This window comes from Schistocerca nitens, unplaced genomic scaffold (genome assembly GCF_023898315.1).
Source record: "Schistocerca nitens isolate TAMUIC-IGC-003100 unplaced genomic scaffold, iqSchNite1.1 HiC_scaffold_468, whole genome shotgun sequence".
Lineage (NCBI taxonomy): Eukaryota > Metazoa > Arthropoda > Insecta > Orthoptera > Acrididae > Schistocerca > Schistocerca nitens.
Window position 1 is genome coordinate 9,336,198 of NW_026046001.1, and position 13,394 is coordinate 9,349,591.

Sequence of the window (13,394 nt, forward strand, 5' to 3'; positions counted from 1 at the left end):
AGAAACAGCTGCGCAGAAACTGCTGCGCAGGAACAGCTGCGCAGAAACAGCTGCGCAGAAACAGCTGCGCAGGAACAGATGCGCAGAAACAGCTGCGCAGGAACAGCTGCGCAGAAACAGCTGCACAGAAACAGCTGCGCATAAACAGCTGCGCATAAACAGCTGCGCAGAAACAGCTGCGCAGGAACAGCTGCGCAGGAACAGCTGCGCAGGAACAGCTGCGCAGGAACAGCTGCGCAGGAACAGCTGCGCAGGAACAGCTGCGCAGGAACAGGTGCGCAGGAACAGGTGCGCAGGAACAGGTGCGCAGGAACAGCTGCGCAGGAACAGGTGCGCAGGAACAGGTGCGCAGGAACAGGTGCGCAGGAACAGGTGCGCAGAAACAGCTGCGCAGAAACAGGTGCGCAGGAACAGGTGCGCAGGAACAGGTGCGCAGGAACAGCTGCGCAGAAACAGCTGCGCAGAAACAGCTGCGCAGAAACAGCTGCGCAGAAACAGCTGCGCAGAAACAGCTGCGCAGAAACAGCTGCGCAGAAACAGCTGCGCAGAAACAGCTGCGCAGAGACAGCTGCGCAGAGACAGCTGCGCAGAGACAGCTGCGCAGAGACAGCTGCGCAGAGACAGCTGCGCAGAAACAGCTGCGCAGAAACAGCTGCGCAGAAACAGCTGCGCAGAAACAGCTGCGCAGAAACAGCTGCGCACAAACAGCTGCGCAGAAACAGCTGCGCAGAAACAGATGCGCAGAAACAGCTGCGCAGAAACAGCTGCGCAGAAACAGCGGCGCAGAAACAGCGGCGCAGAAACACTCTATAGCCTCCGGTTACAGGAGCGTACCTCCATGTTCAATGATTTTTGGGCAGTTGAACATGTAAAGTTGAATCCCGTACGCGCGTGGTAGGATCTCTAGACCACGCGCGCGTACGGAGTTCGTCACCCATGCTGTTGCAGTGAAGTCTCATCAGAAAATCAGAAACAGCTGCGCGGAGACGGCTGCGCAGAAGCGGCTGCGCAGAAGCGGCTGCGCAGAAGCGGCTGCGCGGAAACGGCTGCGCGGAAACGGCTGCGCGGAAACGGCTGCGCGGAAACAGCTGCGCGGAAACAGCTGCGCGGGAACAGGTGCGCGGGAACAGCTGCGCAGGAACAGCTGCGCAGGAACAGCTGCGCAAGAACAGCTGCGCAGGAACAGCTGCGCAGGAACAGCTGTGCAGGAACAGCTGCGCAAAAACAGGTGCGCAAAAACAGGTGCGCAGGAACAGGTGCGCAGGAACAGCTGCGCAGGAACAGCTGCGCAGGAACAGCTGCGAAGGAACAGCTGCGCAGGAACAGCTGCGCAGGAACAGCTGCGCAGAAACAGCTGCGCAGAAACAGCTGCGCAGAAACAGCTGCGCAGGATCAGCTGTGCAGGAACAGCTGCGCAGAAACAGCTGCGCAGAAACAGCTGCGCAGGAACAGCTGCGCAGGAACAGCTGCGCAGAAACAGCTGCGCAGAAACAGCTGCGCAGAAACAGCTGCGCAGGAACAGCTGCGCAGAAACAGCTGCGCAGAAACAGCTGCGCAGAAACAGCTGCGCAGGAACAGCTGCGCAGAAACAGCTGCGCAGAAACAGCTGCGCAGAAACAGCTGTGCAGAAACAGCTGCGCAGAAACAGCTGCGCAGAAACAGCTGCGCAGAAACAGCTGCGCAGGAACAGCTGCGCAGAAACAGCTGCGCAGGAACAGCTGCGCAGAAACAGCTGCGCAGGAACAGCTGCACAGAAACAGCTGCGCAGAAACAGCTGCGCAGGAACAGCTGCGCAGAAACGGCTGCGCAGAAACAGCTGCGCAGAAACAGCTGCGCAGGAACAGCTGCGCAGAAACAGCTGCGCAGAAACAGCTGCGCAGAAACAGCTGCGCAGAAACAGCTGCGCAGAAACAGCTGCGCAGGAACAGCTGCGCAGGAACAGCTGCGCAGGAACAGCTGCGCAGGAGCAGCTGCGCAGGAACAGCTGCGCAGGAACAGCTGCGCAGGAACAGCTGCGCAGGAACAGGTGCGCAGGAACAGGTGCGCAGGAACAGCTGCGCAGGAACAGCTGCGCAGGAACAGCTGCGCAGGAACAGCTGCGCAGGAACAGGTGCGCAGGAACAGGTGCGCAGGAACAGGTGCGCAGGAACAGCTGCGCAGGGACAGCTGCGCAGGAACAGGTGCGCAGGAACAGCTGCGCAGCAACAGCTGCGCAGAAACAGCTGCGCAGAAACAGCTGCGCAGAAACAGCTGCGCAGAAACAGCTGCGCAGAAACAGCTGCGCAGAAACAGCTGCGCAGAAACAGCTGCGCAGAAACAGCTGCGCAGAAACAGCTGCGCAGAGACAGCTGCGCAGAGACAGCTGCGCAGAAACAGCTGCGCAGAAACAGCTGCGCAGAAACAGCTGCGCAGAAACAGCTACGCAGAAACAGCTGCGCAGAAACAGCGGCGCAGAAACAGCGGCGCAGAAACACTCTATAGCCTCCGGTTACAGGAGCGTACCTCCATGTTCAATGTTTTTTGGGCAGTTGAACATGTAAAGTTGAATCCCGTACGCGCGTGGTAGGATCTCTAGACCACGCGCGCGTACGGAGTTCGTCACCCATGCTGTTGCAGTGAAGTCTCATCAGAAAATCAGAAACAGCTGCGCGGAGACGGCTGCGCAGAAGCGGCTGCGCAGAAGCGGCTGCGCAGAAGCGGCTGCGCGGAAACGGCTGCGCGGAAACGGCTGCGCGGAAACGGCTGCACGGAAACGGCTGCGCGGAAACAGCTGCGCGGAAACAGCTGCGCGGGAACAGGTGCGCGGGAACAGCTGCGCAGGAACAGCTGCGCAGGAACAGCTGCGCAGGAACAGCTGCGCAGGAACAGCTGCGCAGGAACAGCTGCGCAGGAACAGCTGCGCAAAAACAGGTGCGCAGGAACAGGTGCGCAGGAACAGCTGCGCAGGAACAGCTGCGAAGGAACAGCTGCGCAGGAACAGCTGCGCAGGAACAGCTGCGCAGAAACAGCTGCGCAGAAACAGCTGCGCAGGATCAGCTGCGCAGGAACAGCTGCGCAGAAACAGCTGCGCAGAAACAGCTGCGCAGGAACAGCTGCGCAGGAACAGCTGCGCAGAAACAGCTGCGCAGAAACAGCTGCGCAGAAACAGCTGCGCAGAAACAGCTGCGCAGGAACAGCTGCGCAGAAACAGCTGCGCAGAAACAGCTGCGCAGGAACAGCTGCGCAGAAACAGCTGCGCAGAAACAGCTGCGCAGATACAGCTGCGCAGATACAGCTGCGCAGATACAGCTGCGCAGAAACAGCTGCGCAGAAACAGCTGCGCAGAAACAGCTGCGCAGAAACAGCTGCGCAGAAACAGCTGCGCAGATACAGCTGCGCAGATACAGCTGCGCAGATACAGCTGCGCAGAAACAGCTGCGCAGAAACAGCTGCGCAGAAACAGCTGCGCAGAAACAGCTGCGCAGAGACAGCTGCGCAGAGACAGCTGCGCAGAAACAGCTGCGCAGAAACAGCTGCGCAGAAACAGCTGCGCAGAAACAGCTACGCAGAAACAGCTGCGCAGAAACAGCAGCGCAGAAACAGCGGCGCAGAAACACTCTATAGCCTCCGGTTACAGGAGCGTACCTCCATGTTCAATGTTTTTTGGGCAGTTGAACATGTAAAGTTGAATCCCGTACGCGCGTGGTAGGATCTCTAGACCACGCGCGCGTACGGAGTTCGTCACCCATGCTGTTGCAGTGAAGTCTCATCAGAAAATCAGAAACAGCTGCGCGGAGACGGCTGCGCAGAAGCGGCTGCGAAGAAGCGGCTGCGCAGAAGCGGCTGCGCGGAAACGGCTGCGCGGAAACGGCTGCGCGGAAACGGCTGCGCGGAAACAGCTGCGCGGAAACAGCTGCGCGGGAACAGGTGCGCGGGAACAGCTGCGCAGGAACAGCTGCGCAGGAACAGCTGCGCAGGAACAGCTGCGCAGGAACAGCTGCGCAGGAACAGCTGCGCAGGAACAGCTGCGCAGGAACAGCTGCGCAGGAACAGCTGCGAAGGAACAGCTGTGCAGGAACAGCTGCGCAGGAACAGCTGCGCAGAAACAGCTGCGCAGAAACAGCTGCGCAGGATCAGCTGCGCAGGAACAGCTGCGCAGAAACAGCTGCGCAGAAACAGCTGCGCAGGAACAGCTGCGCAGGAACAGCTGCGCAGAAACAGCTGCGCAGAAACAGCTGCGCAGAAACAGCTGCGCAGAAACAGCTGCGCAGGAACAGCTGCGCAGAAACAGCTGCGCAGAAACAGCTGCGCAGAAACAGCTGCGCAGGAACAGCTGCGCAGAAACAGCTGCGCAGAAACAGCTGCGCAGAAACAGCTGCGCAGAAACAGCTGCGCAGAAACAGCTGCGCAGAAACAGCTGCGCAGAAACAGCTGCGCAGGAACAGCTGCGCAGAAACAGCTGCGCAGGAACAGCTGCACAGAAACAGCTGCGCAGAAACAGCTGCGCAGGAACAGCTGCGCAGAAACGGCTGCGCAGAAACGGCTGCGCAGAAACAGCTGCGCAGAAACAGCTGCGCAGGAACAGCTGCGCAGGAACAGCTGCGCAGAAACAGCTGCGCAGAAACAGCTGCGCAGAAACAGCTGCGCAGGAACAGCTGCGCAGGAACAGCTGCGCAGGAGCAGCTGCGCAGGAACAGCTGCGCAGGAACGGCTGCGCAGAAACGGCTGCGCAGAAACGGCTGCGCAGAAACAGCTGCTCAGAAACAGCTGCGCAGGAACAGCTGCGCAGAAACAGCTGCGCAGAAACAGCTGCGCAGAAACAGCTGCGCAGAAACAGCTGCGCAGAAACAGCTGCGCAGAAACAGCTGCGCAGAAACAGCTGCGCAGAAACAGCTGCGCAGGAACAGCTGCGCAGGAACAGCTGCGCAGGAGCAGCTGCGCAGGAACAGCTGCGCAGGAACAGCTCCGCAGGAACAGCTGCGCAGGAACAGCTGCGCAGGAACAGGTGCGCAGGAACAGGTGCGCAGGAACAGGTGCGCAGGAACAGCTGCGCAGGAACAGGTGCGCAGGAACAGCTGCGCAGGAACAGGTGCGCAGGAACAGGTGCGCAGGAACAGGTGCGCAGGAACAGCTGCGCGGGAACAGGTGCGCGGGAACAGCTGCGCGGGAACAGCTGCGCGGGAACAGCTGCGCGGGAACAGGTGCGCGGGAACAGGTGCGCGGGAACAGGTGCGCGGGAACAGGTGCGCAGGAACAGCTGCGCAGGAACAGCTGCGCAGGAACAGCTGCGCAGGAACAGGTGCGCAAAAACAGGTGCGCAAAAACAGGTGCGCAGGAACAGGTGCGCAGGAACAGGTGCGCAGGAACAGGTGCGCAGGAACAGGTGCGCAGGAACAGCTGCGCAGGAACAGCTGCGCAGGAACAGCTGCGCAGGAACAGCTGCGCAGGAACAGCTGCGCAGGAACAGCTGCGCAGGAACAGCTGCGCAGAAACAGCTGCGCAGAAACAGCTGCGCAGAAACAGCCTCGCAGAAACAGCCTCGCAGAAACAGCCTCGCAGAAACAGCCGCGCAGAAACAGCCGCGCAGAAACAGCCGCGCAGAAACAGCCGCGCAGAAACAGCCGCGCAGAAACAGCCGCGCAGGAACAGCTGCGCAGGAACAGCTGCGCAGGAACAGCTGCGCAGGAACAGCTGCGCAGAAACAGCTGCGCAGGAACAGCTGCGCAGGAACAGCTGCGCAGGAACAGCTGCGCAGGAACAGCTGCGCAGGAACAGCTGCGCAGGAACAGCTGCGCAGGAACAGCTGCGCAGGAACAGCTGCGCAGAAACAGCTGCGCAGGAACAGCTGCGCAGAAAATGAAAAGCATCGATATATAATGAAAAGTATCGATATATAATGAAAAGTATCGATATATAATGATAAGTATGGATATATAATGTTGTTGTTGTTGTGGTCTTCAGTCCTGAGACTGGTTTGATGCAGCTCTCCATGCTACTCTATCCTGTGCAAGCTTCTTCATCTCCCAGTACCTACTGCATCCTACATCCTTCTGAATCTGCTTAGTGTATTGATCTCTTGGTCTCCCTCTACGGTTTTTACCCTCCATGCTGCCCTCCAATGCTAAATTTGTGATCCCTTGATGCCTCAAAACATTTCCTACCAACCGATCCCTTCTTCTAGTCAAGTTGTGCCACAAACTTCTCCTCTCCCCAATCCTATTCAATACCTCCTCATTAGTTACGTGATCTACCCACCTTATCTTCAGCATTCTTCTGTAGCACCACATTTCGAAAGCTTCTATTCTCTTCTTGTCCAAACTAGTTATCGTCCATGTCTCACTTCCATACATGGCTACACTCCATACAAATACTTTCAGAAACGACTTCCTGACACCTAAATCTATACTCGATGTTAACAAATTTCTCTTCTTGAGAAACGCTTTCCTTGCCATTGCCAGTCTACATTTTATATCCTCTCTACTTCGACCATCATCGGTTATTTTACTCCCTAAATAGCAAAACTCCTTTACTACTTTAAGTGTCTCATTTCCTAATCTAATTCCCTCACCATCACCCAACTTAATTCGACCACATTCCATTATCCTTGTTTTGCTTTTGTTGATGTTCATCTTATATCCTCCTTTCAAGACACTGTCCATTCCGTTCAACTGCTCTTCCAAGTCCTTTGCTGTCTCTGACAGAATTACAATGTCATCGGCGAACCTCAAAGTTTTTACTTCTTCTCCATGAATTTTAATACCTACTCCGAATTTTTCTTTTGTTTCCTTTACTGCTTGCTCAATATACAGATTGAATAACATCGGGGAGAGGCTACAACCCTGTCTCACTCCTTTCCCAACCACTGCTTCCCTTTCATGCCCCTCGACTCTTATAACTGCCATCTGGTTTCTGTACAAATTGTAAATAGCCTTTCGCTCCCTGTATTTTACCCCAGCCACCTTCAGAATTTGAAAGAGAGTATTCCAGTCAACATTGTCAAAAGCTTTCTCTAAGTCTACAAATGCTAGAAACGTAGGTTTGCCTTTTCTTAATCTTTCTTCCAAGATAAGTCGTAAGGTCAGTATTGCCTCACGTGTTCCAACATTTCTACGGAATCCAAACTGATCTTCCCCGAGGTCGGCTTCTACCAGTTTTTCCATTCGTCTGTAAAGAATTCGCGTTAGTATTTTGCAGCTGTGACTTATTAAACTGATAGTTCGGTAATTTTCACATCTGTCAACACCTGCTTTCTTTGGGATTGGAATTATTATATTCTTCTTGAAGTCTGAGGGTATTTCGCCTGTCTCATACATCGTGCTCACCAGATGGTAGAGTTTTGTCATGACTGGCTCTCCCGAGGCTATCAGTAGTTCTAATGGAATGTTGTCTACTCCCGGGGCCTTGTTTCGACTCAGGTCTTTCAGTGCTCTGTCAAACTCTTCACGCAGTATCTTATCTCCCATTTCGTCTTCATCTACATCCTCTTCCATTTCCATAATATTGTCCTCAAGTACATCGCCCTTGTATAAACCCTCTATATACTCCTTCCACCTTTCTGCCTTCCCTTCCTTGCTTAGAACTGGGTTGCCATCTGAGCTCTTGATATTCATACAAGTGGTTCTCTTTTCTCCAAAGGTCTCTTTAATTTTCCTGTAGGCAGTATCTATCTTACCCCTAGTGAGACAAGCCTCTACATCCTTACATTTGTCCTCTAGCCATCCCTGCTTAGCCATTTTGCACTTCCTGTCGATTTCATTTTTGAGACGTTTGTATTCCTTTTTGCCTGCTTCATTTACTGCATTTTTATATTTTCTCCTTTCATCAATTAAATTCAATATTTCTTCTGTTACCCAAGGATTTCTACTAGCCCTCGTCTTTTTACCTACTTGATCCTCTGCTGCCTTCACTACTTCATCCCTCAGAGCTACCCATTCTTCTTCTACTGTATTTCTTTCCCCCATTCCTGTCAATTGTTCCCTTATGCTCTCCCTGAAACTCTCTACAACCTCTGGTTCTTTCAGTTTATCCAGGTCCCATCTCCCTAAATTCCCACCTTTTTGCAGTTTCTTCAGTTTCAATCTGCAGTTCATAACCAATAGATTGTGGTCAGAATCCACATCTGCCCCAGGAAATGTCTTACAATTTAAAACCTGGTTCCTAAATCTCTGTCTAACCATTATATAATCTATCTGAAACCTGTCAGTATCTCCAGGCTTCTTCCATGTATACAGCCTCCTTTCATGATTCTTGAACCAAGTGTTAGCTATGATTAAGCTATGCTCTGTGCAAAATTCTACAAGGCGGCTTCCTCTTTCATTCCTTCCCCCCAATCCAGTTCACCTACTATGTTTCCTTCTCTCCCTTTTCCTACTGATGAATTCCAGTCACCCATGACTATTAAATTTTCGTCTCCCTTCACTACCTGAATAATTTCTTTTATCTCGTCATACATTTCATCAATTTCTTCATCATCTGCAGAGCTAGTTGGCATATAAACTTGTACTACTGTAGTAGGCATGGGCTTTGTGTCTATCTTGGCCACAATAATGCGTTCACTATGCTGTTTGTAGTAGCTAACCCGCACTCCTATTTTTTTATTCATTATTAAACCTACTCCTGCATTACCCCTATTTGATTTTGTATTTATAACCCTGTAATCACCTGACCAAAAGTCTTGTTCCTCCTGCCACCGAACTTCACTAATTCCCACTATATCTAACTTTAACCTATCCATTTCCCTTTTCAAATTTTCTAACCTACCTGCCCGATTAAGTGATCTGACATTCCACACTCCGATCCGTAGAACGCCAGTTTTCTTTCTCCTGATAACGACGTCCTCTTGAGTAGTCCCCGCCCGGAGATCCGAATGGGGGACTATTTTACCTCCGGAATATTTTACCCAAGAGGACGCCATCATCATTTAATCATACAGTAAAGCTGCATGTCCTCGGGAAAAATTACGGCTGTAGTTTCCCCTTGCTTTCAGCCGTTCGCAGTACCAGCACAGCAAGGCCGTTTTGGTTAATGTTACAAGGCCAGATCAGTCAATCATCCAGACTGTTGCCCCTGCAACTACTGAAAAGGCTGCTGCCCCTCTTCAGGAACCACATGTTTGTCTGGCCTCTCAACAGATACCCCTCCGTTGTGGTTGCACCTACGGTACGGCCATCTGTATCGCTGAGGCACGCAAGCCTCCCCACCAACGGCAAGGTCCATGGTTCATGGGGGGGATATATAATGATAAGTATCGATATATAATGATAAGTATCGATATATAATGATAAGTATCGATATATAATGATAAGTATCGATATATAATGATAAGTATCGATATATAATGATAAGTATCGATATATAATAAAAAGTATCGATATATAATGAAAAGTATCGAAAAGATATCGAAAAGTATCGAAAAGCTATCGAAAAGTATCGAAAAGATATCGAAAAGTATCGAAAAGATATCGAAAAGTATCGAAAGGATATCGAAAAGTATCGAAAAGATATCGAAAAGTATCGAAAAGATATCGAAAAGTATCGATATATCGATAAGTATCGATATATCGAAAAGTATCGATATATCGAAAAGTATCGATATATCGATAAGTATCGATATATCGATAAGTATCGATATATCGATAAGTATCGATATATCGATAAGTATCGATATATCGCAAAGTATCGATATATCAATAAGTATCGATATATCGATAAGTACAGAAAAGATATCGAAAAGTACAGAAAAGATATCGAAAAGTACAGAAAAGATATCGAAAAGTACCGAAAAGATATCGAAAAGTACCGAAAAGATATCGAAAAGTACCGAAAAGATATCGAAAAGTACCGAAAAGATATCGAAAAGTACCGAAAAGATAACGAAAAGTACCGAAAAGATTTCGAAAAGTACCGAAAAGATATCGAAAAGTACCGAAAAGATATCGAAAAGTACCGAAAATATATCGAAAAGTACCGAAAAGATATCGAAAAGTACCGAAAAGATATCGACAAGTACCGAAAAGATATCGACAAGTACCGAAAAGATATCGACAAGTACCGAAAAGATATCGAAAAGTACCGAAAAGATATCGAAAAGTATCGTAAAGATATCGAAAAGTATCGAAAAGACAACGAAAAGTATCGATATATCGATAAGTATCGATATATCGATAAGTATCGATATATCGATAAGTATCCATATATCAATAAGTATCCATATATCGATATATCGATAAGTATCGATATATCGATAAGTATCGATATATCGATAAGTATCGATATATCGAAATGTATCGATATATCGATAAGTATCGATATATCGATAAATATCGATACATCGATAAGTATCGATATATCGAAAAGTATCGATATATCGATAAGTATCGATATATCGATAAGTATCGATATATCGATAAGTATCGATATATCGATAAGTATCGATATATCGAAAAGTATCGTTATTTCGATAAGTATCGAAAAGATATCGAAAAGTATCGAAAAGATATCGCAAAGTATCGATATATCGATAAGTATCGACATATCGAAAAGTATCGATATATCGATAAGTATCGATATATCCGATATATCGATAAGTATCGATATATCGAAAAGTATCGATATATCGATAAGTATCGATATATCGAAAAGTATCGATATATCGAAAAGTATCGATATATCGAAAAGTATCGATATATCGAAAAGTATCGATATATCGAAACGTATCGATATATCGAAAAGTATCGATATATCGAAAGGTATCGATATATCGAAAAGTATCGATATATCGAAAAGTATCGATATATCGAAAAGTATCGATATATCGAAAAGTATCGATAAGATATCGAAAAGTACCGAAAAGATATCGAAAAGTACCGAAAAGATATCGACAAGTATCGACGTATATCGAATAGTATCGATATATATCGAAAAGTATCGATATATATCGAAAAGTATCTATATATAAGGAAAAGTATCGATATATAATGAAAAGTATCGATATATAATGATAAGTATCGATATATAATGATAAGTATCGATATATAATGATAAGTATCGATATATAATGAAAAGTATCGAAAAGATATCGAAAAGTATCGAAAAGATATCGAAAAGTATCGAAAAGATATCGAAAAGTATCGAAAAGATATCGAAAAGTATCGAAAAGATATCGAAAAGTATCGAAAAGATCGAAGAAAAGATATCGAAAAGTATCGATATATCAATAAGTATCGATATATCGATAAGTATCGATATATCCGATATATTGATAAGTATCGATATATCCGATATATCGATAAGTATCGATATATCGAAATGTATCGAAAAGATATCGATAAGTACCGAAAAGATATCGATAAGTACCGAAAAGATATCGATAAGTACCGAAAAGATATCGAAAAGTATCGAAAAGATATCGAAAAGTATCGATATATATCGGAAAGTATCTATATATAAGAAAAAGTATCTATATATAAGAAAAAGTATCTATATATAATGAAAAGTATCGATATATAATGAAAAGTATCGATATATAATGAAAAGTATCGATATAATGAAAAGTATCGAAAAGATATCGAAAAGTATCGAAAAGATATCGAAAAGTATCGAAAAGATATCAAAAAGTATCGAAAAGATATCGAAAAGTATCGAAAAGATATCGAAAAGTATCGAAAAGATATCGAAAAGTATCGATATATCGATAAGTATCGATATATCGAAAAGTATCGATATATCGAAAAGTATAGATATATCGAAAAGTATCGATAAGTATCGATATAACGATAAGTATCGATATATCGATAAGTATCGATATATCGATAAGTATCGATATATCGATAAGTATCGATATATCGATAAGTATCAATATATCGATAAGTATAGATATATCGAAAAGTATCGATATATCGAAAAGTATCGATATATCGAAAAGTACCGATATATCGAAAAGTACCGATATATCGAAAAGTACCGAAAAGATATCGAAAAGTACCGAAAAGATATCGAAAAGTACCGAAAAGATATCCAAAAGTACCGAAAAGATATCGAAAAGTACCGAAAAGATATCGAAAAGTACCGAAAAGATATCGAAAAGTATCGAAAAGATATTGAAAAGTATCGAAAAGATATCGAAGAGTATCGAAAAGATATCGAAAAGTATCTATATATAATGAAAAGTATCTATATATAATAAAAAGTATCGATATATAATGAAAAGTATCGATATATAATGAAAATTATTGAAAAGATATCGATAAGTATCGAAAAGATATTGATAAGTATCGAAAAGATATCGATAAGTATCGAAAAGATGTCGAAAAGTATCGAAAAGACATCGAAAAGTATCGAAAAGATATCGAAAAGATATCGAAAAGTATCGAAAAGATATCGAAAAGTAACGAAAAGATATCGAAAAGTATCTATATATATCGAAAAGTATCTATATATAATGAGAAGTATCGATATATAATTAAAAGTATCGATATATATCGAAAAGTATCGATATATCGAAAAGTATCGATATATCGAAAAGTATCGATATATCGAAAAGTATCGATATATCGATAAGTATCGATATATCGAAAATTTCGAAAAGATATCGATAAGTACCGAAAAGATAGCGATCGATATATCGATAAGTATCGATATATCGATAAGTGTCGATATATCGATAAGTATCTATATATCGATAAGTATCGATAGATCGATAAGTATCGATATATCGAAAAGTACCGATATATCGAAAAGTACCGATATATCGATAAGTACCGATATATCGAAAAGTACCGATATATCGATAAGTACCGATATATCGAAAAGTACCGATATATCGAAAAGTACCGATATATCGAAAAGTACCGATATATCGAAAAGTACCGATATATCGAAAAGTACCGATATATCGATAAGTACCGATATATCGAAAAGCACCGATATATCGATAAGTACCGATATATCGATAAGTACCGATATTTCGAAAAGTACCGATATATCGATAAGTACCGATATATCGATAAGTACCGATATATCGAAAAGTGCCGATATATCGAATAGTATCGATATATCGAAAAGTACCGTTATATCGAAAAGTACCGATGTATCGAAAAGTACCGATATATCGAAAAGTATCGATATATCGTTAAGTATCGATATATCGAAAAGTATCGAAAAGATATCGATAAGTACCGAAAAGATATCGATCGATATATCGATAAGTATCGATATATCGATAAGTATCGATATATCGATAAGTATCGATATATCGATAAGTGTCGATATATCGATAAGTATCGATATATCGATAAGTAGCGATATATCGGTAAGTATCGATATATCGAAATGTACCGATATATCGAAAAGTACCGATATATCGAAAAGTACCGGTATATCGAAAAGTACCGATATATCGATAAGTACCGATATAT

General features: G+C 45.8%; 1 protein-coding gene across 1 annotated transcript; it reads left to right on the top strand.

The window, feature by feature from the left end:
* The first annotated feature begins 5,895 nt into the window (after positions 1-5,895).
* LOC126232376 (golgin subfamily A member 6-like protein 7) lies at positions 5,896-13,382 on the top strand. The gene is made up of 8 exons (XM_049942649.1): positions 5,896-5,902; positions 9,345-9,510; positions 9,697-10,208; positions 11,024-11,216; positions 11,515-11,711; positions 11,970-12,146; positions 12,218-12,445; positions 13,294-13,382. The coding sequence occupies exons 1-8, from the start codon at positions 5,896-5,898 to the stop codon at positions 13,380-13,382; spliced, it is 1,569 nt and encodes a 522-aa protein (XP_049798606.1).
* Positions 13,383-13,394: the final 12 nt, after the last annotated feature.

Excerpts from the sequence above, each read along its gene's own strand:
- LOC126232376 (XM_049942649.1), top strand. Across the intron at positions 10,209-11,023 it reads ATATATCGATATATCGATAA|TATCGATATATAATGAAAAG; the intron begins GTATCGATATAT and ends TATAATGATAAG. Across the intron at positions 12,147-12,217 it reads GTATCTATATATAATGAAAA|ATATCGATAAGTATCGAAAA; the intron begins GTATCTATATAT and ends ATTATTGAAAAG.